Consider the following 27,644-nt stretch of genomic DNA (forward strand, 5'->3'; position numbering starts at 1 on the left):
TTATCTCAATAAAGATTATTTAGTTAAATAATTCTGATCGGATCTTTTTCCTTCTTTATTACTGCATAATAGATAGATAGAGATATATAGGACATAAAAATTTATTTTATTTTTTCATTACACATACGATCAATTAAATTCAAACATAACTATTCATGAATTAACTGACCTTTTATAATTGGTAAAATATTTTTATCAAAGCAAAAAAAAAAATAATTCGATTAAAGGTATTATTTAACTATTAAAGGTATTATTATTTAACCACCCATCAAACCTCCCATCAGTGAAAATTTAAGAAATTGATACTTTTTTTTCAAATTAAAAAAAATCCGATTTCCACGATGTATCGTCAGTCACAAGAGACCGCCTCACATATATTTATTCGTGGTTCGAGTTAATTCAACTCATATATAAACTAAAAAATAATATATTTGACATAAAAAAACAATAAATTTTTACTAGTAAAGTCAAATAAAATATCTCTCGCACAAAATTAACCGTAAAATATAGTAATTAATATACCGTGAATTTGCGATGATAATAATATTCGTGGCGAAACATGATGTCTGAAAAAAAATCAAGGGGGAAATCTGAAGCATCTACAGCGGCATGTGTACGTGTGAGTGTGTGCGCATATATCCGCGTGGGGCCTCCGCGTTCTCCAATCTCATACGCGGAAAGAAGTTTTAGCTAGTAAGAGCTGACGAGGCCGGGGTAGTCTAAAGGACGGGGCAGAAAAAGGTCAATCATCGAACCCCATTATTATATTATATTATATTAAGTCTCGAATCGATCCTGGTACAGTTCTTCTGAATTATTGCGTCAAAATTTTGGAAAATCGTCCCATTTTTACTCGTAATTTTTATCTGGTTTGTTAGTTAATCAAATTGAGTGCAATCAGGGAAAGAAGAACTTGCTCGAGATCCATGGTGAAAGAGACGGAGTACTATGATGTGCTGGGTGTGAGCCCTTCCGCAACTGAGTCACAAATAAAGAAAGCATATTATGTTAAGGTGCGGTCGATTCCGAAGCTGGGATTTATTGGGTTTTTTGTGTGTGCGCGCGCGTGTGTATTTTCTCGGATTCGGCTAGGTTTTCTTTATCGCTGTCAATTATCATAATCGCATGCTGGATGGTTTGTCTAATGTGGGACTGATGAAACTTTGGTTGGAATTTTTCCTGAAATTTCCATGCTCTATCCGACTATCCCTATCGACCGTGTGCGATCTGTTTCACGGTTACTTAAATCTTGAACATTTTTGGTCTATCAGGTGTCTGTTTGATATGCAAATTGTTTGGGTAAATTCGATTGTTGGTTCAAGAAAAAAAATATTCACGAGATCAACCTTTTGCTCCATGTTAAAAAACGACAAGAATAAAGTTCTTGCTGAAATGTTAAAGCTAGGAGCTCATCTTCCCAGGGATGCGATGGTGCAATCTTCAAATCATGCAGATTTATGGCATAGCTGCTGCTTTATAATAGTGCCTTGATATGAAATTTCGTGCCATTTAAGGATAGACATGGTCCAAGTAGCTGCTTCTATCCAATGACGAAGATTTGGTGCTAACAAACTGCGGAACAAATTTGAATTTTTTCTTCCATTCTTCGTTATATCATTGAGAAAGATACAGGCATACAGCTCTTTGCCATTTTTTGATATTTTTCACATTAAGCTATTTCCCTTGTTTGATGATCCCTAAAATGCTTTTGTTGCGATCAATGGGGCTTTTGTTTACATGATTTGGATGGATAACATCTTCGTTTCCCATAAAAAAATATTTGGATGGATAACATCTAACTCAATGAATTAGCTTGAACATTAGGATTCGGGTGATGTTGCCGAGGAAATAGGACATCATCATTGGTTAATTGGTTTGCCATATGTTGAACTTCAAACGTTAGTTACTGTGCATAGTTTTCGAGTTAATATGAGAAGTAAGAAAACATTTTCACTTAGTTAATCAAAAAGACAAAAGAGAGAACCAGGCAATCCTCAACTCCATCTTTGATCTTTATTAGCACAACTACTTTTTGTTTTGTACATTTGTACTACTATGTATGAATTATTTTTTGAGGGTTTAAAAGTAGGAATGAAGAGAGTGAATATAACTCAAAATTAATGTATCAAGAATAAACACAAGGGTTGAGAAAAGTGCAAAACATCACTCATTGACTCTAGCTTCCTTTGCTCAACTTTTAATGTTGTGATATGGATTTTGGACTTAGTTATTAAGAGTCCGGGGGAGTGCACATTGAGACTCAAGGCAAAATGGGGCACAACACTTGTGTTTAGGTGCATGTTAGGACAAAAAACAACAGTTTAGCTGTGAATGTGCTCTGGCCAAGAAGTTCATGCAGTGAGCATGAAGCATGCAAATATAAGCGTAGGTTGCACAGAGGTAGAATTTTTGTATTGAAGGTAATGTTCAATGAAGCAGTCAAGCAGTCATATTTTTTTGCTGTTATACCAGTGAGTATTTTTTTTAATTGATTGTCAGCAGTTCGAAAAATGCACATGTGATGATATTCACTTCATGATCTTTTCGTACATCCATAATCTAAGAATATGACGGATTGATGTATGTTGCTTTTGTTTGCTTCAGTAAGTTGCGTGACTTGACTCAGCTCGTAGGTTCTAGCCAATCTGTGCTCTTCCCAAGTTTAATCTATATGATTGGAGCTTGAAATGGTTTCTGAAGTGAATTAGCTGGGCTTATCTTTCAATTGGATGAACCACACCATATTTACGAAGGCAGAGAAGAAGCCAACATATTAGCCAGAGGAGTCTTTTAATTTGGAGTTCTATTTAGTCACTCCCTTTATTTGTACCATATATGGTTTTTTGTAAACACTTGGTCGTGGGGGTGGAGGTCTCAAACACGAGACTCGTGTCGCTACCTGACACAACCTGGCTGCTACTTGGGCCAAAGGCCAGTGGCAATAGACGGGTTTCTAACCTGTGATGAGATCTTATACTTTGATCTATGCGGAGTCTATAGCATGAGACTTGACATATTGGGTTTGGTAGAGAAGTTTTTTAAGTTTATCTTATATCACGGTCTTTCTCAATGTAGACGTTTGAAAGATTAATTTGATAGCTTCCTGTATAATCTTCTTGCTTTGTTATTTTTGGAGTTACTCTTTAAAAATTTTAGGATCTCGAATTGCAATTCATGTGTTAATATACTAGTGCCATTTTTAACCCTTTTCAATCGGCGGATGGTTTGAAATGCTGCAGGCTAGACAGGTTCATCCAGATAAAAACCCGAATGATCCCTTGGCGGCACAAAATTTTCAGGTGAGCTTACCACCTTTTCCCCTTATCATAATTTTTCTGTTGCTTTTGTGTGTGAGAAGGGTGTAGGCTTAATTCACGATGACCATTTTTTAACTATTAAAAAAAAACACTATAACTATGACTTCGTCCAGGGTAAAAATACTAGTGTCTAGGTTGGGGAATAGATGAATAGTGAGTGACTGCCGTTCCAACATACTCAATAAATTTACTGTATCGAAATTAACATTCGGAATTTAAAAAGCATTCGATCTTCAATTCTTAACCCATAACTACTTTTAACATATTAGTCTCTTTTAATTATTTCAACAAAAATTGAAAGGAAAATCTTTTCATGGCTCCAAATAACATGAGACTGTAATAGTTTATAACAAGTGCGGCAATGCTGGAATGATCTGTGGCAGATAAATCTTGCGTTGATCTCATGTCACATGTTGGTCGGTGTGGTTAGAGAAAAATATAAGGATTTTTTTATAAGACTGAAGAGTCTAGTGAAGAATGCTGGGAAAAGATCAAGATTAGAACATCTACTTGGATTGAGTCTCATATAGAATTTGAGAATGTCTCAATCTCAGATTTATTGAGAGATTGGGCTTTTGTCTATTGTTGATATGATCAGGGTCTTGTTCAGCCTTTTGTCGTCAGCGGACCACTAGCCTGCTTATTGTAATTAATAGCCTTTACATAGATAATAAAGTATTTTTTCTTATTAAAAAATGTTGGAATGATCTAACTTGTGAGATGTGAAAATATTGTCCACCAGTTAATCATCGTCAAATGAATATGCAATCACATATGCAAAGCAATATGATTTATGCATTTAATTAAGTTCTTTTGTGCAACATGCTGCATATTTGATGACATAAATGGTTTTCAATAAACTTGTCATATACAAATGATAATCAAACTGGAGATGGAAGATCAGTGAATAAGAGTTTTCTATCTGAGATTATGTGTTCAATATGTGGTGATAGTGGTTAGTCATTAGTTTTTGCCTTCTGTTTTTTATAAACTTGTCATAAACGAATGATAAAATCTAACTGGAAATGGAAGAGCAGTGAACAAGTGTTATCTATTTGAGATTATGTGTTCGATATGTGGTGATAATGGTTATTGGTTTTTGCCTTCTCAGTCAATACCTTTTTTTATACCAGATTCTGGGCGAGGCCTACCAGGTGCTAAGTGATCCAAAACAGAGAGAAGCTTATGATGCTCATGGGAAGTCAGGAATTTCAACGTACGTAATTTTGGATTGCCTCTAGTTTTTTCATTATTATGAATTTCTGTTATTGCGATTTCTATTTAACACCCAATTTTGGGTCATGCTTTTCCCTTGTGAATTTCTTTCAGAGAAATTATTGATCCTGCAGCGATCTTTGCCATGCTTTTTGGAAGTGAGCTTTTTGAGGAATATATTGGCCAGCTTGCCATGGCATCTATGGCTTCCTTGGACGTTTTCGCAGAAGGTGAAGAATTTGATGCCAAAAAAGTGCAAGACAAGATGCGGGTATAATCTCTCATATTTCCTGGTTTGTAGTGTACATTTTTTGCTTCATGTGCGTGTCATCTTCATTTATTGTCACGATTTTAACACCAATATGTTTTCTAAAAGGATGCCTATGGGAAGATGGGATTGGAAGGGCCAAGAGTTAAATCAAGACCTGGAAATTGATTATTCCCAACTATTATACTATTACTGTGAATCAATATAAAATTTGGTCTGCTTAATTTGCAAAATTTAATATTCCAACCTGCAACGTAGCATTATGAGTGTTAAAAGAAGGCTTCTATTTTTTATTATATTGAAATGCAATCTGAATATACAAACCAAAAGGCAGAAGCCTCTGAAAAGGAAAAAAAGCGCACATAGATGATAATGGAAAACAAGACTACACCAAAGCGCAATGCCTTGAACGAATGTAAGGCAGTCCAAGTTGATCCTTTTAAATGAACGTCTCAAGGGTCAAATTCGGCTAACCAGATTTGGAAGTGACTGAGGATTAGTGTTTCATATTATAATCAGCCATGCAGTCACCAACTTTGTTTCCTTCTCGCAGAATTCACCCAGTAGAATCAACTAATTCTTATTATTTAGAAAATTTTATGAGAACCTCCGCAATGACCAGTGTACACAGTATAGATCAAAGTTATTGCCACTTCAACTCATACTTGTGACCAGACATGCACAATGTCCTCAAGGCATAGGCTGCATAACTAAACAATGCACGCCAACCAAGAACCTCATAAGCAAACCATAAGATGTCTACAGTTTCTCCCAAGCACATCACCAGCTGCTGATAGGACAGGTTGCTCTTGCCCAGCCATCTTTTTCAACTTCAATCTTCCCGCTTATGGCTTTGCCTTTGTCATTTGCTTAAAGCTGTATTTCTTGAGCCAAAGAAACCAGCATATAAGCACAGGCAAGAAGGATCAGATATACTAAATGGATTACAATCCAGAAGGAATTTTCAACTCTCTGGAATGCAAACAAATATTTTTGGTTTGAAGCAAACTGTGGAAATCAATTTGCAAAATGGTTCCAAATCCAATTACCCTTTCCCCCCCTCAAAACTCTAATTTCCAGCTTTCAAAATGTGATGTTACTTTGCTCTGTGCATGCATCATTTGTCAGTGCTTGACCATTAGAAAGTTGAAATAGGTATGATTTAGAATATTAATAGTATAGCTTTTCTGTATGCTAAGGACCTTTTTCCTTGTTATTGTAGGTGGTTCAGAAGGAAAGGGAAGAGAAGCTAGTTCGCATACTTAAAGATCGACTCCATCTTTATATCCAAGGAAATAAAGAAGACTTTATTCGTCAGGCTGAGGCGGAAGTGTCGAGGCTTTCCAATGCTGGTGATGCATCATCAGTTTCATCTTATCATATTTTCAGCTAATGCATTTTATCTTATGACTTGTTATTTAGATTAATGGAACCACAGTATTTCTCCCGGTAGCTTTTGTTATTTTTGAGAAACTATAATAATATTGATTCATATGTCTACTAACATATAATGTTTTATGTGTAATTAATTAAATCCATAAATATCTGATGAATTTTTTTGGGGTACATAAATGGTTGACATGGTTTCGTTCCTTGCCAAGTTGCTTACTTGGATTACTTTCAATTACATTCTGCTACCAATCACATTCTTCTTTCTTAATTACTGTTCATCTATCAGTCAATTACTCCATTTGTAGCAAATCTATTCTCATCTGGTAAAATGTCCTATCACAGCTTATGGTGTGGATATGCTGAGTACGATCGGCTATATCTATGCAAGACAGGCTGCGAAAGAACTTGGGAAGAAGGTAATCTATTTGGGTGTGCCATTTATTGCTGAGTGGTTCAGAAATAAAGGACATTTCATCAAATCCCAAGTAACTGCTGCAACAGGTTAGTCTAGTCTCTATGGGCGTTTAATTTTCTAGGCCTCATTGCCTGTATCAAGTACACTTTGTTTTCTTATGTTAATGGGTATGTAGATCAGATTTACTCTTCAAAGTTGGCACCTTAAAATTCTGTTACTCGATGCTTTTCGGGATGATGTTTTTCAATGGAGTCAAGAACTACTCTCTTATTTTGACTAATTTATTGTGTGAAGGCATACGATCTAAAAATGTCCAAACAGTGAGCAAACTGTGAAATACATTTAAAAAATTGTTTCTCAAAAGCTTGTATGTTGTTTGAGCCCAAGAAGACGGTGTATTTAGGTTTTTAGTTCTAACACTATTCTATATGCTATTAGGTAATTTTATAGGAAACTTGTAATATGGTATATGGATAGAAAAATCACTAAGCTTGTGCTACATCATGTTGGGAGGAGCTTCTGAGTGTGCACGGGTTTTTTCGATGAGCCTTATCATCACTTTCCTTCATTTCTGACATAAAATTCATCCTTAGGTGCAATTGCTTTGATTCAACTACAAGAAGATTTGAAACGGCAGCTCAGCGCTGAAGGAAATTACACGGAGGAGGAACTTGAGGTATACATGCAATCCCACAAGAAGCTAATGATCGACTCCCTCTGGAAGCTCAATGTGGCTGATATTGAGAATACCCTCTCTCGCGTTTGTCAGATGGTTTGTTTTGGAGTAGCACCTTTTTTGCAACAATTTTCTATTGCAACTTGATGGTTGTCACTAATTTATGTGCTCCTTAGGTTCTGCAAGACGGCAGTGCAAAGAAAGAGGAGCTCCGACTGCGAGCAAAGGGCTTAAAAACCCTTGGAAAAATTTTCCAAGTAAGAGATTCCCTGAAATCTGAAGCCTTGCCAATTTCCTCTTGGGTTTGTGTTGATTATGGGAGATGGATATGACTTGAGTTTTTCTTGTTCTTCAGAGAGTGAAGTCAAGTAATGGAAATGAGAATGTAAGCATGCCAAGTGACCCACTCCACAAATTGAGAGGAAACGAACCAAATACTAATGCTGCTTCTTGGAACACACCAGCTGAATCTTCAAATAATGAAGAATTCTTGTACAATGCAAATTCATACCAGGTGTGGCCTTTCCCTTCCTCTCCCTTCTCACCACCTCTCCCCTTGATGAAGGTTTTCTGTTGAGCTGGTCTCATTCTGACAATTCTAATGATTGGGTAATTACATTGAACATACACTAAAATTAGAGTTGAGTAAACAATTTCTACTTTTCCAACATTTCAATGATCAACGTTGTTGTAATATAAAAATTCGCGTTTACAAGCCTCCCGATTGATGCATTTGCATCCAGTAGAGATGTCATAAGAAAATCTTGGACATTGATTTTACTTTTGCTCTCAACTAACTAATGCTTCGAGGTTTAAATGTTTAGAGGTGCAGACTTGGTGTATATGCGAAAAATCCATTCTAGTGTAATAATTTATCTAGAACATGGGTGGTGCGTAGTGGTAAAAAGCACAGAACATTTTGGAAGTGTATGGAAAGTAATAAGTAAAATGTACGGTCGTATTTACTTAGTACCTTCATGCACACCTAGTTATATAGAAGCTATACTTCCCCCTCGCGCATCTATAATCCAAACATGATTTTGTCAGCAATATAATGCATGTATGTTAACTTTCACGTATACTAATTAAATAGAAATTAAAACCATTGCATGCATTTGTATGCTGAATATGATTACACATTTTTTTTTGAGTAAGAATACAATTACACATTTTTTTGAGTAAGAATACGATTACATTTACGTGTCATTCTTAGAATTTTATATTCACGTATTATGATTTGCATGTAGGTGTATGCAGTTCTTTTATTTACATGTTTATAAATTTCAAGATCCACTTATTTTAAATCTTTATACTTCAATGCTTAAAATCAAGTATTTAAAAGTTTCAAGAATAGGATTAAATATTAAATATATTTTTCTAAATTTACTTCTCAGACAATATAATTTAAATATGCCTATTATTGACATCATTTGAAATTCATGCTTTCCCAAAATTAAATTCTCTCCCTCCAAACTCAATCAAAGATTCACAAGGACATAATTTAGCAATTCCCACTAGATTTTTGTTTTCTAAAAATAATATTATTGTGCAATTGTTATATAAGTATGCGGCTTATTTAATACTTCACAGGAATTTCCATAACTTCCTTGAATGAATTAAATATCTAGAAACCCGAGTCAAATATTGCCTAAAATTCATACCAATCGATGCAAGAGCACCAAAATTTAGTTTCTCTAAATCTTGGTGTGCTGGGTCTTAGAACAAGATTGGTGGCATAGTATTTAGATTGAAAACCATTTGCTAATAGTTCACGTACACCTCATTGATGTAAAAAAAAAACACCTGCATTGTGATCGAGTTTGCACCAAGTTTATTTGCATTAAACAATCAAAGTAATAATTTATTTGCTTGCAAGTATTTTATTTTTCATTATAAGTTATACTTTTTAAATTCTCATTCATGATATTCATCGCCTTAACATCAACGTGTTCTGAACTTTTCAGAGTCCATACGTGGAGGCTCCCCAGTTTACTGGAGCTCATCCTAGTAACTTCCCTATTCCATCTGCTCCACCGGGTGCTCACAAACAACCATGAATAGGTGTTAGTTTTTACAATATCCAAGAATGTGAGTGGCAGACTTGCTGTGGATGTTGGTATGTATTTTTCTTGTGTATCATTTCTTGATTGTTGTTGTATCATATATATAGGCCTTATAGAATCTAAAGACGCTATGGTTTATGCGATTTGTCCAAGATATAGATGAGATGTACTGTAAAAGTTGTCACATGCTGCCACAACGTTGGTTGAATTCTTGATGTAGTACAACTGCTGTATTATGCCGTCTTGTTGAATTTAACTCAACCTTTTTATATGGCTATATGATATCATGTAATAGATGTTTTTTCAGCTGCGTTCTCGATCACAAGAGGAGAAACAGGCTCTTGGTGAACGAGTCTCGCCTTAGTCGCCCCGAGTATTAACGCAACTATGTAGCAAAGTTATTATCTTCATAGGTTTTCCCTTTCCTGCGGCCTTTCCCGGTCCATGCCTTAGTTTTCAATTCATAGTCTAATGCAGCATAATATGGGACACAGTGGTTTTCTCTCTTATATGCTAAAGTATTTATAATGATTAAAATCAGCTTATTATTGTTCATGTTATGTTTGTTACTACGATTATTTTTCGTTGTCGTTTTATAAAGCATGACGGGTTAGATTAACTACTTTCGGGATGATGATGTAAGTTTTATAATATAAAAAATATCCTTCTAAATCACAAAACTATTCAATTTTCATTTATTAGTAAAAAGAAATAATAAAATATCTTAAAAATTTACTCTAGTTCATCTGTCACTACGTCTTAACGTTAGATTACTCTTAATGTAAAGATTCGTCACAAAATGAAATTTATACAAAAGATTATTTTGTTATTTGATAGAAGCTTCTGAATATTTGTGGAAGCCAAAAAAAGCGACATATAGAAGATAAATAACTCATGCGACGTAGAGAGAATTTTAAATCTTAATAGCTTATATTTTAACATCATGAAAATTTAAATAGTTGTTTATAAACTTATTTTCAAGATGTCTTATAAAATTATCCAAATAATTTGTAATATATATGTATGTATGTTACAATCGGTGAAAACCAATCAAACTAAAATCAGTTTTTTTAAAAAAAAAAAATTTGGAACCAATCTTATTGGAGTACTTCTTCTTCTTCTTTTTTTTTTAAACACGCATTGGATAATATTAAACATAGTCCGGAATAATTACATTAGAAATCAAAGAAGGAGATGGAGTGACCCATCTCGCTTGATCAGTTAAAGAAACAGCTTTCCTAGCCAAAGCATGGACCGTCTGATTCGCTGATCTATACGCAAAAATAAAACTATAAAAAGGAAAATCCTTAGAAAGGATTATGCAATCCTGCAAAATAAGACCCAAACTAGAAGTGTCGGGTTCCATAATATTCAAAGCCTCAATCACCACTTTAGCATCTGATTCCACGACAACATGCGAAAAGCCTTTGGTATTCATCCAGCTAAGCGCCTCTCTAATACAAATAGCTTCATCAGTAGTTGGAGAAAAATACCCCCTCAAAGTACCATAAATAACATCTATCACCAATCCATGAGAATTTCTCAAAATGCAACCAAAACCAATAACTCTGCTCCTTCGAACACCGCTACATCTGTATTACACTTGAAGTGATTTTCTGGTGGAGGTTTCCAAATAGTATTGTGAGCAGGCAGAGGATTTGCTGAAGAGGAGCCGCCGACATCAATGCTGCCCTCCATTGAGAAAGAAGTTGGAACGCTGACTGGAAAATAGAAGTTGCGACCTTGCTTCTGTCATTCCAAACTACATCATTTCTATTCTGCCAAATAAACCAAAGAACAATAGAAGCAAATTCGATATCTGAATGCTCGTGACGCATAACAATACTGTTCCACCACTCCAAGATAGATTGAGTGAGTGACTAACAGGTTACTCCCTATAGAGGTGAGACTCCAAACATTTCGAGCAAGAGGGCAAGCAACTAATGCGTGAAATTCATCTTCTGACTCGTGATGAGTAACACCACTCAATCACATTCACCCTCCGAGATAAGAGAGCTTTATTCGTTGGTAAACAAGAGGAAAAGAGTCTCCATAGAAAATTCTTCACTTTAGCCAGCACTTTTAGTTTCCACATAAACTTCCAATTAAAATTTGGCGCAATAGGGTCCAGCACAATGTTGTTCATTAAGAGTTTATACCCACTCTTGACTGTATAATCACCCTTAGGTGTATATGTTCACACCCATTTATCATCACACAAGTGTTGGCTTAACGGAATCGATAAGATTAATCTTTGATCCATTTCTTAGAATAAATCCTTCAAAATATCAATATCCCAACCACTGTTTGAAGCAATGCGCAGAGAACTAACTTTTGAATTGGCCATTTCAGAACAGCCCAAGGACTCTAAATAAGGGTTGTTTATATCTGGGAGCCAAGGTTCATTCCAAATATTTGTTTAGTGGCCATAACCGATTCTTCGACGTGCCCCCTTTCTGATAAGATCTTGGGACATCAATAAGCTTCTCCAAACATAGCTTGGATTATGACCAATTTTTGCATCCAGGAAATTACAATTAGGGAAATACCGAGCTTTTAAAACCCGAGAAGCAAGAGCGTTTGGATCTGTCAGAAGTTTCCAGTCTTGCTTCGCGAGAAGAGCTAAATTGAATTCATGAAGCTTCTTGAACCCAAACCTCCCATATTCTTCCTCTGGCAAAATTTAGGCCAACTTTTCCAGCGCATACCATTCCTGCTTTGCCCCGATTTTCCCCACCAAAATGAATTCATCATATGTTCCAATTCCACACACAACAACTGTGGAATCGCAAATACACTCATCACATAAAAAAGAAAGTGCTTGAACCACTTCTTTAAGCAAAATCTCTTTACCTGCTCTAGATAACATTTTTTCCTTTCACCCATTCATCCTTCTCCACGCTTTCTCCTTAAGGAATGCAAAAATATCAATTTTTTTCTTCCAATAAAAGAAGGAAGACCCAGATATTGCCCATGATCAGTGGTATATCCCAAGAGCATCACAAATCCCTGATTTCGAAGAGTTAATCACATTGGCGCTAAACGAGACAGATGATTTATCAAAGTTTACCATTTGACATAAACATCCTCATAAACACAAAGACAATCTTTCAGCACCTTGCATTCCTCCATATTAGCTCTGAAAAAAGGAAGCTATCATCTGCAAAAAAGAGGTGAGAGATCGAAGGAGCCGATCTAGCCACCTTAATGCCATGAAGCCGGTCTCTATTAACTTCAGACTGCAAAATAGAATTAAGGCCTTCGGCACAGATAAAAATAAAAAAGGAGATAATGGGTCGCCTTTCCAATGTCCTCGCTGGGATAAATGGGGCCAACTTCATGTCCATTATGCACAACCATGTATTTAACTGAAGACACACACATCATTACTAGCTCAACCCATTTAGGAGGGAAACCCATGCTTATCATCATAGCTTTCAAGAAATGTCATTCAACTCGATCATACGCTTTAGACATATCAATCTTAAGAGATGCTGCCCCCTTTTTTCTTGTACGTTTGCATTTAAGATGATAGCTGATTTCAAAAGCAATAATAACATTATCGATAATACTCCTCCCATAAATAAAAGCACTCTGCTGCTCCGAAATAATAGAGTTAATCACTTTCTTCAATCTATTAGCCATAACTTTTGAAACGATTTTGTAAATCACATTGCATAGGGAAATAGGGTGAAGATCAAATATAACTTCAGGCCGTTTCTTTTTTGGGATCAATACAATAGAAGTGTCATTCAAGTTCTCTGGGAAATAGCAACTATTTAAGAAATCCAAACAATTAGAGGTAACATGAGTACCTGTAATATCCCATAAGTTTTGGTAGAAACCAGGGTTCATCCCATCCGGCCCTGGAGATTTATCCGGATGCATAGAAAATAAAGCTGCCTTAACTTCAAGCTCATCAAAAGGCTGCAAAAGGATCTGAACCTGATCATGTTCTAGACGTTTAGAACATAGGGGAATGAAGTTATGAGTACGGTCTTCATTTGATTCGAACAAGTTTTGGAAATAAGACATGATGAGTTCGTTCATGCCATCGCCCCAAGAACACCGTTTCCCTGTGGTATCTGTTAGAGACACAATATTATTTTTCCGTTTTCTAGAAGATGCATAATGATGGAAAAGTTTGGTATTAGCATCCCCTGATTTAAGCCAAAATAATTTTGCCCTTTGTTTCCAGAAGGTTTCCTCTTGAGCAAGCGGCAAATCCAGTTTATGACGAGTCTCCAATATTTGTTGATCAGCATGAGCCAAATGCAATCTCTTAAAATTGTATAACCTTTCTCTACATTTATTGATCAAAAACTTAAATTTTTGTCTAATCTTATCTCCCCAATTTTGTAGCTCATTTCCACAAAATGCAATACGACTTTGAATGTCTATTTCAACTGATCTAACCCAACCAGAATAGACAATATTCCTACATTCGGGTTCGAATAACCAAGAATTTTTGAATCGAACCCATTTCCGCCGATAAAATATCGAATAAAGAATATTCAAGAATATAGCACTGTGATCCGAATTCACCACCTCTAAATTTGAGACCTCTGCTTTACCGACTACCCTGCTCCAGTAAGAATTAGCCATGACTCGATTCAACCTTTCTTCCATAAATTGCCTCGAACCTCTACTTTTCTCCCAAGTAAACATATGCCCTCGCATCCCCAAATCGATCAGCCCACAATCTTCAACTGCTTCTCGAAACCCATTAATTAAAGAGATAGGATGTCTGATGTTACCTCTTTTTTTCGATTGCGAAAGCATGTCATTAAAGTCTCCGATACAACACCAAGGTAAATATGAACGATGCGAGAGTGTACGTAATAAATCCCAAGAAAGCTGACGACGACTTCTCTCCGGAAACCCATAATAACAAGTAAGCCTCCACTCCTCCATACCTGGGATAGTAACCGCAACATCAATAAAATTACTAGAATAAGCCAACAACCTGACCATCGATTTTTCCTTCCAAAATAAAGCTATTTCACCCCATTATTCAGACCTGAAACTACAAACAGACCTTCAAAACCCAGTTTCAACTTAACACGCTCAACTTTATATTTATCAATTTTTAACTCCATAAGGAACACCAAATTGGGCTTACACTTGGACACAAGGTCCAATAATTCTTGAACTGTTCGTGGGGGCAGCCCACGACAGTTCCAACTAAGAGTTGTCATATGGCCTGATAGCCCTCTACAAAGTTTTTTTGGATCCAAATTAATTTCTTGGGCCTCAGGAACGTCTAGCTTCAGAGAAAAGTTGGGACCAACTCCATCCTTTACTCGCCTCCTCTTTGGGTCCACCACAACTAGCATTTCCTCATTATTATCATCGAGGTGACTCACACTACCTTCCACAGTGACTATACTTTTTCCTATCACATCAGTCTGCATCCTACCCATATTTCCTTGACTTCTGTGATCATCACGATCAGAGCTGCTAATACGATTAAGACAATAATCACTTGATTGATTATTGTAAATGGGATTCAGGGCAACTACCTTAATCTTGTCTAGCTCTACCGGAGGGTTAGTAGAAGCCCCGACCTCAAAATCAGAGCGTAGCCATCTTGCACCAGCAATATTTCTGGGCATCCTAGAAGGTGCTCGAAGCCACACCCCAAATAATTTATCCACATTTTTATTCGGATAGTCATAAAATTTTTCGCAAAACTTGTCCGAATGACCTAGAACACCACAAAAAAAGTAAAAAGTAGATAGCTTCTCATATTTAAAGTTCACCCAACTCCAACTCTCCCCGTCCTTCTTGATCTTCATCTTTATTTTGAGCGATTTTTGAATATCTATAAGCACGCGAATACGCATATACGATCTCCACCCACCTACAAAATTGTTGGGGTCGGCTTTCACAAAACATCCAATAAAGTTTCCGATATCTTTAGCCATTTTTTCTGTCATAAATCCGCTAGGAAGATCATAAACTTGCACCCAAAAATTAACACTAAAAAGAGGGACCTGATGATTTAACCCGAATTCCATAAGCGTCATAACCAATCAATGTTGATCGAAAGTCCAAAGTCCTTCAGTCATCACTCTTTGAACGTCTAACTCATGGTAAAACTGGAATAGATATAGATTGGATCCCAGTGTCTTGATACTGACTCATTTCACCGAACACCATACTCCAGCCAAAGTGTTTTTCATGGTTGTAAAGTTGATTGGTCGATCCGTCAAGAATCGACCAACAATACACCACTTAAAATCGAGAAAAGAGCTCTCATCTTTAATTTGTTCGAATTGAAGTGCGCCCCCCTTCTTCTTCCTCCAAAGTAAGCTTTTGAATTTTGATAAAGATCCTCCACTTCATTTAAGTTGTTAGTGTCGACAACCATAGCAAGAAAATAAAATGAAACTAGACGGTCCTTAAGAAATTTGGATTAAGTCGAGTGGATCTATGTATACGCTACAAAATATATTGGGCCTAGATCTAAAAGCCAATTTGAGTCCAATATCCAATTTAAATAAAAAAACCAGGCCCCGAATCCCGTCATCGGGCTAATTGCATTCGGCCCCCTTGTGAAAATCTTAATTGTTACAAAACCCCCTATGAAAAATTAATAAGCTAATATGCCCTTGAATTTTTAAATATTTTGTTCATAACTCCCTGCAATCAATGTTGTGAATTCACGCGTGATAAATGCAATTGTTTATTATATTTGATTTTTTTTGCACATCATTTGACTAATTTACCCTCCATCTTGAGGCTAAAATATTTTTTTTCCCTCTCTTGTTTTTCATATAATAAACATTGAATTTTTCATTAAAAATATATAGCTTTCCATAATTAATTCCTAGATACTAGCATATTATTTATTTACTATATATATATAAATAAACAAATAATATATATTAATAAATATAATATATATTTATACACGATGATAACTTTTAATTTTTTGGAAAGAAAAAAATATTTTATTGTATTTTTAAAAAATAAATTGTATCTCTATTTTTAATTGAAGTACATTATAATAACTGTTTTGCAAACTGTATTTTATTATTTTGAAAAAATATTGATCTTTAGATTCACAATAATGATTTTGCAGGAAACAAAATTTTTCCAAAGACAAGTAGATTGCACAAGTGAGTTAAATTTAATTAGTAAAATCAAACTAGATTACGCGAGCAAGTTAATTTAAAATTTTTTCCATTCAAAAAATATTAGCATAATAAATTATAGATAAAAATGAAAACAAAAGAGAAATTGCTGCAAGAAGAAGCCCGATCCATATTTATATTTTTAAAACTAAAAATAAAAATAAAATTAGAATAAGGAAAGTAATAAATAATATAGTTGGTTCATACGTATTATTTTTAATAAATAATATATTAAATTTAAATAATAAAATATTAAATAATATAAATTTCATTTATTATAAAGAATTAGAATATATTATTATTTTAATAATATTGAAAGTACAAAATGTTTAGTAAATTTTGTTTTAATATAATACTAACACAATTTATTTCATTTAAGATGGTGATTTGTTTTTTTAATGGAGACAAAATTATAATATAACTCACTTGTTTACTCTATTTTAAAATTATAGACGGTTGTAGGAAAATAATCAAAACAAAAAAAATTCTGTTTTAATACAATATTTTTAATATAATTTGTTTTCACTTTTATCTATAATTTATTATGCTATTTTTTTTGAATGGAAATTTTTTTAAATTAACTTACTCGTGTAATCTAATTTGATTTTACTAATTAAATTTAACTCACTAGTGTAATCTATTTGTCTTTGGCAAAAATTTTTTTCCTGAAAAATCAATATTGTGAATTTAAAGATCAACATTTTTTCAATACAATGCGATACAATTTTCAAAACAATTATTAATTAATATAATGTACTTCAATTAAAAATAGAGAGATAATTTATTTTTTAAAAATACAATAAATTGTTTTTTTATTTCCAAAAAATTAGAAGTTATCATCGGGTATATATATATATATATATATATTATATTTATAAATATATATTATTTATATATATATAAATAATAAGCTAGTATTTAGGAATTAATTATGGAAAGCTATATATTTTTAATGAAAAATTCAATGTTTATTATATGAAAGATAAGAGAGGAACACAAATATTTTAGCCTCAAGATGGAAGGTAAATTATTCAAATGATGTGCACAAAAAATCAAATATCATAAACAATTACATTTATCAGTTATCACGTGTGAATTCACCACATTGATTACAGGGGGTTATGAGCAAAATATTTAAAAATTCAAGGGCATATTAGCCTATTAATTTTTTATAGGAGATTTCGTGACAATTAGGATTTTTACAAGGGGTAGAATGCAATTATCCCCCGTCATCGGAGTCTCGTTCATACGCACGTGTAATGTCATACTCGTGTGGTCTAGGTTAAATCCACTATTCACCTCTGAGGATTGAGATCTTCTTCACCGATTCTCCTACAAGATATATTTTGATCTTCAAGCGAATGTAAGATAAGAGAAGGCAATCCCACAGCACGGCGGCGACGGATCTACTCGCTAAATCCAGGCAGAAATTCATCGGAGCCGTTCGTTTGGCTTATTTTCGATAACCACGGTTGCGCCAGGTCGATTATTCCTTGACCGTTACGATTTTGTGGATTGATCTCATTCAAAACCAATCAATTCTTCTTGTTCAATTTTTTTCCAGTGAGTTATGTGTTGTAATGAATGAAAGAACAAAAACTGTTTTCTTCTGCGAACAGATTTGTGGGACTTTGCATTGGTATAAGTGATGGTGTCATCAGTTGGTTTCCGTGCCAATAGTAGCGTGAAGAAAAGCTATTTCCACGAGTATGAATCTTCTTTGTTTAATTCTGGGACAAGGATTGAGCTATCGACCTCGGAAGATGGCATACAAAGCGTAGATGATGGTTCCTACCTTAGTCCCTCGTTATTTTATGTTTCTTCTTCTGGACGAGATTGTGATACTCAAGTTGGAGCTTCCACGAGCTGTGAGTTTAATGGTAGTGACATCAATGATTCACTATCTGGAAATATATGTGGGACCTCAAATCATGACATTGGGAATTCTGCGGATGCGACTGGATGGATGTATCTTAATCAGAACGGTCAGTTCTGTGGCCCTTACATTCAGCAGCAGCTCTATGATGGGTTACATACTGGTTTCTTGCCGGAAGAGCTACCTGTTTATCCCATACTAAACGGAAGTGTTAACAATCCTGTGCCACTCAAGTACTTCAAGCAATTTCCTGACCATGTTGCCACCGGCTTTGTTTACTTAAATGTAGCTGCCCCTCAGGTGAAAGAATTAACAGATGATGACCATCGCAACAACCATAAAATTCCTATGCCCGAGAACACTGAAATCACTGCAGGTCTACAACTGGTAGGAGAGATTTGCACTATTCTCAAAGAAAGTTTTTCCTAAAACCTTGAAGAAAGTTTTTTTTTAATTGCTGAGACGAACACTTCAAAAAGTTTTCGTGCCTTTCAAGTTCTCGTAATTTGATCATCATGCTGTTTGAAATTGCAGCCAGGAGATGAATCTTGTTGGATTTTTGAAGATGCTGACGGGAGAAAGCATGGGCCACACTCTCTCACTGAACTCTACTCCTGGTGTCACTTTGGATATGTTGACAATTCTGTGGTGGTAATTTATAAGCGATCATAATTTTCTTTGTACGCACATAATTGGTGATGGATGGCTTCATCCCTTTGTTTGAGATGATGAGTCATTTACAAAGTTTTTTGTGGTTTTTTTTTTTAGTAGAGGAGCTTGGCCCATTTTCCAGCATTAGCACAGATATTGTTTTATTTTGCATATAGTGACATAGTCCCATTGACATGCCAGAATATGAATATTCCTGCCGTATCTACCCTCCAAGGTTATGTAGTTGAATTATTGAAATTGGAGCCAGCATTTGGTATAGTGATCAAATATGTAAATTGAGTATTTTATTTTTGAGTTTACGCTGGCTGATTTGTGTGAGAAGGAAGCCTGGTGACAGGCCTTACCAGCATCGTATTTTGGACAACTTTAACTTATCTGAAGGCTTTACATGGATCCTGATTTCATCCGTATATCACTCACCAAGTTTTCTTTTGTCAAAGGCATGCTTTTGTTTGTTAATGAATTATTTTTCTCCTTTAGTTCCTTACATACTTCAGTGGACAAGTTAGTAACTTATTGTCTTGAAAAAATGATGCGTCATTATCATTTTAATGCTTTGTTTTATGTTCGTAACTTCTACTACTGCGACTGTTATTATTACAACTACTGCTACAGTTCTGCTATGATTATTTCTTAACAAAAACAAAGGGGTAAAAAAGAAAGTGGTTATCACCTCTCTCTACAGTTATGACCAAGTTATCTCAGAAGCTCAATATACTCCTAAGTTCAATTGACCTTGTTTATATGCTGCACACTTGTACTGAAGAATGAAGATAGTCTGCGTGTCAAATGTTAAACCTAGGTTGTTGCTCATGAACAGGTGTTCCTATAAATCAGTAACATCAGAGTTATTTTTTGGCATTGCTTCTCCCACCAGTTTGCCCTAGGGAGGTTCCAAACCTGTTCTCTAACGAATGGACACCTAAATTTTGGCTTGTGTAATTCAGACTGACTTAGAATATTTTTCAAGAATCACAACATGATTTCTAGTGCCTGTTGGCATTTTCGTTTCATGAGTTAAGAATTGGTGATGGTCGAGAATTTAGTTTTTCAGTTAAGCTAACTATTATCCAATGCAAACAACCACAGTTATCAAACTAAATCAAAACCAATTTCCAATCCCTATACAAGTCTAAAATAGCCAAAGATCGACCACTAGTCCACCTTTTGTAAATCTTCTAATCTAATTTTATATATAACATTATAGTTTCCTATCAAAAAAAAATTCCTTATTGCTGCTTTGTGGTGATTTGGACAGATATATCATGTTGATAACAAGTATAGACCTTTGCCATTGGAATCACTGTTAAATACTTGGAGAATGGCTGGACTTGGAGCTGTCTCTTTGTGTGATGCCAATGTTCAAGTGTCTGGAACAGTATCGAGATTGATATCTATGATTTCTGAAGAAGTTTGTTCTCAGCTTTACCTTGGAATCATGAAAACTGCCCGTAAACTAGTACTTGATGAGATTGTTGGATGCATAATTTCTGAGTCTCTTGCCACCCAGAAAACTCAGAAGGATCATAAGGCTGAACGAGTCATTCAATCAGCTAGATCCTTATGCGCAGATGGCAGACTGGTAGGTAATCACTGCTTGAAAGAATGTTATTTTACTACTTGACTTGTACAAATGTAGTTTTACTGTTTTGACAGTTCCAAAAGTGTCACAAGGGCAAGGACTTCGTCGCAGTTGAGGATGAGGAAGAATTAACCAGCACCAACATCGAAAGTTGTTGTGAAACAGTAAGATCTCCAAGATTTAACATTGGAAGCCTGGAAAACTTTTGGGCTGCTTGTAGGACACTTTGTAGGACGCTATATAATACTTCTATGCAAGACATGTGGAATACCATCTTTTATGATCCGGTTGCTGAGTATTCATCTGAATGGAGTAGGATGAAGCTTTTTTCCTCTCCTAAACAAGGCATTTCATACGAGTACTCCGGAAATATCAAAGATATACCAGCTGAATATGTAATTGACTCTGTTTGTAAACTTTTATTGAGTTTTCCTTTTTTATGTGGTGGATAAATGATGAAATTGACTTTCATGGCTTGACAGCTAATACACGATCAAGATACGGCTAGTTGCGATGCAGATTGTCCCCCAGGCTTTGAACCAGTGAGAATGAGAACGCACATACAAGCACATATGCAATTTGTTTCTTCGTCTTTGTGCAAGAAAGAAAGCTCTTCTAGAGCAATTCTTTTAAACTCTGAAACGTCATTTGACGGGATGAAGCTGATTCTGGAATATGTATTGAATGATCTCCATTCATCTGCAAAATTGTCTTTGTCTCATTACTTTGGAGCTGTAGTTGATGAGGAAGTGAAGAAAATTGTTGTTTCTCCACAAAAGAGTCAGGTCCAAGAGGTATTGGTGAGAACCTGCCTTTGCTAGTTCCCTTTCCCCTTGGGAAAAGAGCTTCGGGTTTAAATATCATGAATGTTTTTTGCCAAGCATGTCAGCATCTGTCTGATAGAATCCTAAGTCTTTGCAGGTCACTCCAGAGTCTGCTGTTGCGCCTGACCAATCAAGTGGATTTGATTCTTCCAAAGCTCCTCATGTTTCAAAGTTGTCACCAGCAGATGATGTTGGATATGCTTGTAAATCTGCGGGAGCACAGTTGTGTCATGATGCTTTTAACAGTCCTGAAGTGTTTATTACTAGTCTTTCAAAAGGTGCATTTCAGAAATTACCAGTGCATTTAGATGACAAAAATAATGTTGAAGTAGATAGACTGCGGCCGGTTTTATATGAGGAAACTATGGAACATTGTTCTTTATCGCGATTCTCCTTGGAGGCATTTCAGAACTTGCCCGTGCATGTAAATGATGCTTGTGATATTCAAGTTGATGGATTGCGACCACCTCAACTGGAAGGATTTACAGATTTTTCGACTCTGTCTCAAATTTGTCAAGCACCTTCATTTGAAAAATATGAACAGACCTGGAAAACTGCTCTTCAGGTGGTGTTGATGATCAGCCGAGAGCGAATATATCAAAGTGTCATGAGTGGGCTGAAACAATTATATGTTGACGACACCATTGAAAAAGAAATAATGATGTGGCTCTCTTCAAGGAAACTTGAATCCAGCTATCCTAAGGTAGGTTCTCACATTTCTGTTTTCTGTGATTGCCTTCTTTGTAGATAAATGGTTCGTTTAGGTTTTTTGTTTTGCTTTCATTAATTTTCTTTGCTACAGGTGACAGTAGAATTGTGTAATGACATTCATCGTGTGGATGATTGTTTGGGGTCATCTTTATTACTTGGAAGATATACATATTCTCGTAAGAGGAAAATGGGTCAGGAAAGATCAATTTCCTATTTTGAGTCTCTATTAGACAATTATAAGAAACAATTAAGCAAGAGGTCAAGGAGTGTTCAGACTCTCAAAGATTTATCAGAGACTGCAAAAGTTCAAAAAAGGATTTCAGGTTTAAAGAAAAAGGGCAAACCATGTGATCAAGCTGGTTTATTTGGGGAAAGCTCATCTTCTCAACGTATGTGTAGTCAAATATCAGGGGAAGTTGATCTTATTAACCGAGGTATTTTCTTCTTTACAGTAACATACTTGCAGTTTTTTAGCTATCATTTAAGTTTTAGTATATTGACTCGATATAAACATTTTACTCAAAAATGGTTCTTTAGGAAAAGATTCAACTTGTAGCACGCTGAATACCTCTTTGCTTGCCAACAAGCATTGTAATGTTGAGTGGAGTACTCGTGCCAGGAGCCGGGAATCCAACTGTTCGGAATTTCAATCTAGTGGCGATGGCACAAAAGTGTCAAAATGTTGGTGTCATCTCGTTTCTCTTTATTATATTTCCTTTGACCTGCCTCCACTTATGGTGGCAAATTGTTGATATGAAGCTTTTGGTTATTTAATTTGTGGATGTCAATTCTCCTATGCAGCAAGCAAGGTCACAAAGCTTAAAAAGAAGCAACTGAATGATGAAGCACCGGATTCTCGATCAGGAAAAGTCCTGAAACTAGAAAATGGTGATGCTAAGCGAGAAGTAAGCAAACATATAGACACACGAAAGATCGATATAAGTAAATCTGGGGCAGAGAAATCTTCTCCCCGGTCTGATGGTTGTGCTCGGTCATCTGTCGATGGCTGGGAATGGCGTAGATGGGCTTTGAGTACTAGTCCCTCAGAAAGAGCTCGTATCAGGGGTAGTCATATCCATTCCCATTATATTAATTCCGATTGTAGTGGAACTCATTTAGCTAGTGTTAAAGGACTTTCTGCGAGAACGAACCGGGCCAAGCTGCGTAACCTTCTTGCTGCTGCAGAAGGTACTGATCTGTTGAAAATGACACAGTTGAAGGTAATCAGAGGATGGATCATCTCGCCTTTTTTCGGCTCTTCCCTAATTTGTATTTTAATAAATCTTTTTTGGCCAGGGAAGGATTAAGCGCCTACGTTTCCAAAGAAGCAAGATACACGACTGGGGTCTTGTTGCATTGGAGTCAATCGAAGCAGAGGACTTTGTTATAGAATATGTTGGAGAACTTATCCGGTCTCGTGTAAGCATTCCAATTCCATTCTGCACTTCATGTTTATGCAAAGAATTTTTTACTTAACCTATGCCAAGTTAATTTGTATACTTCTGTTTCAAGATTGCCTTCTAACTATAAAAGAAGGCTATTTGTTTATATTTATTGTTTGATAGGATAATTGCTTTCATGAAGATTCTAATCTGTCAATTTTATAGATTTTTTTTTTCCTTTTCACTATGGTATAGGAGATATCGCCATCTCACGACTCATGATTAAATGGAAATGGTAATTAAACTCATGCGACTTTTTAAAGTACAAGAGTAGGATTTTTGGACTAATTAATTGAAAACTTTTAAGCTTTTCCTTGTCTGATAGAGGGAACTGTTATACATGCATTTGTGGACAAGTTATTAAAGCTAAAGAAACGTGCAGATATTTCTTTTGTAGCACACATTTTTAGAATCCTTGCATAAACACTATCTATGTTCATTAGCCTCTCTCATTACTGGCATCTGGTGAGGTTGGTCTTTCCCATGGGTTCAAAAGTCCCAGTCTACGCTTTCCAGATCAAGAGAGAACTCTCGTGTGATTGAGTAGTAAACACACTTTCTTTGAACTTCTGTACCAGAGTTCAATTTTTTTGTACAGAGACTCCACTGTGAAGGGGGGACTTAAAATCCCCCACCCCCACACTAACTAATGGTTTCTAAGTTATCATATCTTCTTCTGATGCCATTTCGAATTTTGATGTTGGTATATTCTGCTGATGTCATTCTAATTCAAGTTTGTTTCATAACTTAAGACATTTTCTTTCAATCGTGTAGATATCTGATATACGGGAATGCCAGTACGAGAAGATGGGAATTGGAAGCAGCTATCTTTTCAGATTAGATGATGGTTGTGTGGTATGAGAATACTTGAATCTGCTCAACCTGTCTTTTCAGATTAGATGATGGTTGTGTGGTATGAGAATACTTGAATCTGCTCAACCTGTAAAATTCTTACTCTTTTCTAGACAAAGAGAAATAGGCATTGTGCAATGCCTACAGATATTATCTCGTATGGAAATCTGTAATGCCTTGTATTTGTTTTCAGTTGAATATTCTTTGTGATCATATTTTCACTAGGTTCTCTTTAACTTTTGCTGCAATTCTCTTGTATCTCTTTAGTTGATTTATTTTGGTGATTATGGCTTTTTACCATCTCAGTTGGCCCCTTCATCAGAGGCAATGGACCTTTTATTTTTTCATTATGGATGTGAGCTTGTCCCTATCTTGACAGAAACTAATATGTTTTGTATCACCTTCTCCTAGCGTGACAATATTATAGTCTAAAGAAAGCTATAAATTTATGCATTAATCTACAAATTTTGCTTATATTTTTTGTATTTTGGGCAGGTTGATGCCACAAAGCGTGGAGGGATAGCTAGATTTATAAATCATTCTTGTGAGGTGAGCACTGGATGAAAGGTTATTGTTATGTGGGGTGTTATCATTTGTATATCATATCGATTCTAAATAGGAAATCACCGAGGCATTAATTTCAATGCAGCCTAATTGCTACACAAAGGTCATAAGTGTTGAGGGTCAGAAAAAGATATTCATATATGCAAAGAGGCATATTGCAGCAGGAGAAGAACTCACTTACAATTACAAGTTTCCACTTGAAGAGAAAAAGATTCCTTGCAACTGCGGTTCTAAGAGGTAAAAAGCCTAGTTATAAATATGAATTTGATGTTGGAGTACGGACCGGTTACATATTGGACTGTAAGGGTCCCATTTTTCATTTAGTGGAGATTTACATGACGGCGATCCCCAAAGCTTGTGTATAGTTTGTCTTCATAAATCATAACTCAATGACCTTTAAGATTTGACATTTTGCTTCTGATCTGGGGTTTTGGGATATTTTAATAACATTTACGAATGGATTTCTAAAGGATTGTAGTGGTTTTGTTATCCATGTTTTTAAAAGCTTCCTAATGATTTTCAGTTACTTGTATTGTTGGATATACCGATTGTGTATTTTGAATATCTTTTGTTGCCTGCTAGATATATTATACTGTGAACGACTTTTATGATTACTGTACTTGGGAATCCTCATACTGATGCTCTCAAAGTGACTATTTATACAAGCAGAATAACTATAGATGTTATGAATTAGTCATCTCATTTCCTTTTTCTTTAGGCGAATTTTCCTTATCAAAAGTAAATCACCTTAGTTATGGTTTATATATATTATGATATTTTTTATTGTCATTACATCATGCAGTATTTCAAGAAAATATGATTTAAAAAAATGACTTGTGCGTTATAAACTTTCATGTTTCAATTTTTTCTCAACGGGAGAATTCTCACAAATGTGTGCACCAAGTGTTTAGCCTACTCCCGAGCTTTGCTCTTTTTCTATTGACTTTTCTCACTTTTTTGTTATGATATTGTATTGTCTGCAATCATCCGGTTTTCATTCTGTTGCCGACTTGTTTTAGGTGCCGTGGGTCATTGAACTGAAGCTAGAAAAGTTCACCTGCTGGTAACATACTCTCATTTTTAAAATTAGATCAAATTTATTTTTTTTTAATTTAATGGCCCTCATTTTCCTCATTCTGATAGGCTACCCGAAACCGTATAATCTCTACCAGACTTCGAATTTGCGACAGCTATTATCCTGGTAACCTCTGTTATCCATTTCATTATATATATGTGTGTGCATCTTTTTTTTGCAAGTTTGTGGATCTTTGATTTGAATTCTGAAACCTAAATACCGACCAAGAATGAAGTTCATCATTCACCATTGTAACGTTCTTATCTTGACAGTCTCACTAAGAGCAATAGTGATGTGCCTGTAACCATGCATGTACAATTTGGCATGTTCGCTGATAAAATCCTTTGTGCAAGATGTAAATATTCCTCTTATGACAGCTGCGATGAAATTTATTAGTGTTATTATAGTCGAGATAGTCAGATTAGATGATTTTCAGAAGCTGGGTTATGAAACATTTTCTGACGATTAAGACCAAATGTTGGAAAAAACTGGAGATTGTCTTTTTCTTACTGGGTTCTTTTGGGAGCTTTGATGTTAAAACTATTCATCACTTCCTTCAGTCTTGGCTTTTCTATATGTCTCATTTAGGTTGACGCCGCAATGGAAGGTGGGGCAGTTGTTGAGTTTTGAGGTCCATCTGTGGTAGCACAATGCTTGAAATGTGATACTCGGCATACTGTTTGATATTGAATTTTTAAGGTGCTGCTCGGATAGTTTCTACCTTTATCCGTGTTACATTAATTTCCTAGTTCTTTCAATGAAGTATCTTGATTTTGAACAGCTCACTGAATGAGTTGATGTGGCATTCTCCACCCGACAATGGTTGATCCTGTCCCTGCCATTATTTTGTGCATTACTAATAAATATTGAAATGAAGAAGGTAAAAATGACAGTTGCAGTATTTACTCATTAGTTTCCATTTTCTTTTCTTTTTTGGTGGCTGTAACTGTGATATCAGACTTTTCCCTTTCTTTTTCCTTCACTTTATTCACTGTTGGAAACTAATCGGTGTTCTTCGTTGGCAAACTTTTCTTGACGCATTTTCATGTTCCTGACAAATCCTGTATGCGTGCGTATGCAATGCCATAAATCTTCTGGATGAGGATTCTGTGTTGATTTCGGTTGAAAACTCTTTTAGGTTATGGACTGTATCAAGCCGTTCATGACTTCCTGTGGTATTCTCACCTTGGATCCCCCTTTCATTCTATGGCTCGGTCAGTGACGATAGTGCCACATCCTTGTCCATGCTCCTGATGATATCTCTCAGTTGCAGATGAGTTTCTCCTCTCAAGAATTGAAATAAGTAGTCTATTTTTGCTGCTTTTGGGACAAATTTTGGAAAATTCAATTACATGTACAAAAATACTATTCACTTTTCAAATTTTGCATATGTTAACGCAGGAATGCCTGTTGGTATGTGGTCGTTGAAATTTAATAATTTGCTGCCGTACGGGGCAGTTTGTTAACGTAGTCATGCTTGTTCATTTTACAAGATGTAGGAAAAATGACGATAAAGAATTGTATTTGAAATCTAACCATAAATCAAATCCTGATTCCTCCA

At 35.5% G+C, this 27,644-nt stretch overlaps 2 protein-coding genes across 6 annotated transcripts; both read left to right on the forward strand.

Annotated features, from left to right (window-relative positions):
• Window positions 1-677: 677 nt before the first annotated feature.
• On the forward strand, window positions 678-9,617 carry LOC140883623 (chaperone protein dnaJ 10-like). 2 transcript variants are annotated; one of them, XM_073290168.1, is made up of 11 exons: window positions 678-798; window positions 902-1,013; window positions 3,240-3,299; window positions 4,451-4,533; window positions 4,647-4,803; window positions 6,023-6,152; window positions 6,535-6,693; window positions 7,201-7,379; window positions 7,460-7,540; window positions 7,639-7,797; window positions 9,248-9,617. In XM_073290168.1, exons 2-11 carry the CDS (start codon window positions 927-929, stop codon window positions 9,338-9,340), a joined length of 1,188 nt encoding a protein of 395 aa, XP_073146269.1. In that variant the 5' UTR covers window positions 678-798; window positions 902-926; the 3' UTR covers window positions 9,341-9,617. The 2 variants fall into 2 exon arrangements, with proteins under 2 accessions (XP_073146269.1, XP_073146270.1); XM_073290169.1 differs by having other exon boundaries at window positions 701-741.
• An 8,129-nt stretch (window positions 9,618-17,746) lies between these two features.
• Window positions 17,747-27,644, forward strand: LOC140879851 (histone-lysine N-methyltransferase ATXR7). Of its 4 annotated transcripts, none has more exons than XM_073283784.1 (19): window positions 17,747-17,966; window positions 18,105-18,748; window positions 18,896-19,012; window positions 20,292-20,615; window positions 20,690-21,010; window positions 21,098-21,409; window positions 21,537-22,142; window positions 22,242-22,584; window positions 22,688-22,831; window positions 22,952-23,370; window positions 23,447-23,569; window positions 24,367-24,447; window positions 24,940-24,993; window positions 25,094-25,245; window positions 26,028-26,071; window positions 26,152-26,209; window positions 26,672-26,782; window positions 26,865-26,963; window positions 27,222-27,644. In XM_073283784.1, the coding sequence occupies exons 2-15, from the start codon at window positions 18,134-18,136 to the stop codon at window positions 26,047-26,049; spliced, it is 3,633 nt and encodes a 1,210-aa protein (XP_073139885.1). In that variant the 5' UTR covers window positions 17,747-17,966; window positions 18,105-18,133; the 3' UTR covers window positions 26,050-26,071; window positions 26,152-26,209; window positions 26,672-26,782; window positions 26,865-26,963; window positions 27,222-27,644. The 4 variants fall into 4 exon arrangements, with proteins under 4 accessions (XP_073139885.1, XP_073139884.1, XP_073139886.1 ...); XM_073283782.1 differs by having other exon boundaries at window positions 17,748-17,966; window positions 21,098-21,415; XM_073283783.1 differs by having other exon boundaries at window positions 17,747-18,748; window positions 21,098-21,415.

Source organism: Henckelia pumila, chromosome 2, assembly GCF_033568475.1.
Source record: "Henckelia pumila isolate YLH828 chromosome 2, ASM3356847v2, whole genome shotgun sequence".
In the NCBI taxonomy this organism is placed as follows: domain Eukaryota; kingdom Viridiplantae; phylum Streptophyta; class Magnoliopsida; order Lamiales; family Gesneriaceae; genus Henckelia; species Henckelia pumila.

Coding starts and splice junctions, on each gene's coding strand:
- LOC140883623 (XM_073290168.1), top strand. CDS start 927: ATGGTGAAAGAGACGGAGTACTATGATGTGCTGGGTGTGAGCCCTTCC. Junction 4,804..6,022: donor AAGTGCAAGACAAGATGCGG/GTATAATCTCTC, acceptor TTGTTATTGTAG/GTGGTTCAGAAGGAAAGGGA. Junction 7,541..7,638: donor CCCTTGGAAAAATTTTCCAA/GTAAGAGATTCC, acceptor CTTGTTCTTCAG/AGAGTGAAGTCAAGTAATGG.
- LOC140879851 (XM_073283783.1), top strand. CDS start 18,134: ATGGTGTCATCAGTTGGTTTCCGTGCCAATAGTAGCGTGAAGAAAAGC. Junction 22,585..22,687: donor AGTTGATCTTATTAACCGAG/GTATTTTCTTCT, acceptor ATGGTTCTTTAG/GAAAAGATTCAACTTGTAGC. Junction 24,448..24,939: donor GATTAGATGATGGTTGTGTG/GTATGAGAATAC, acceptor TATTTTGGGCAG/GTTGATGCCACAAAGCGTGG.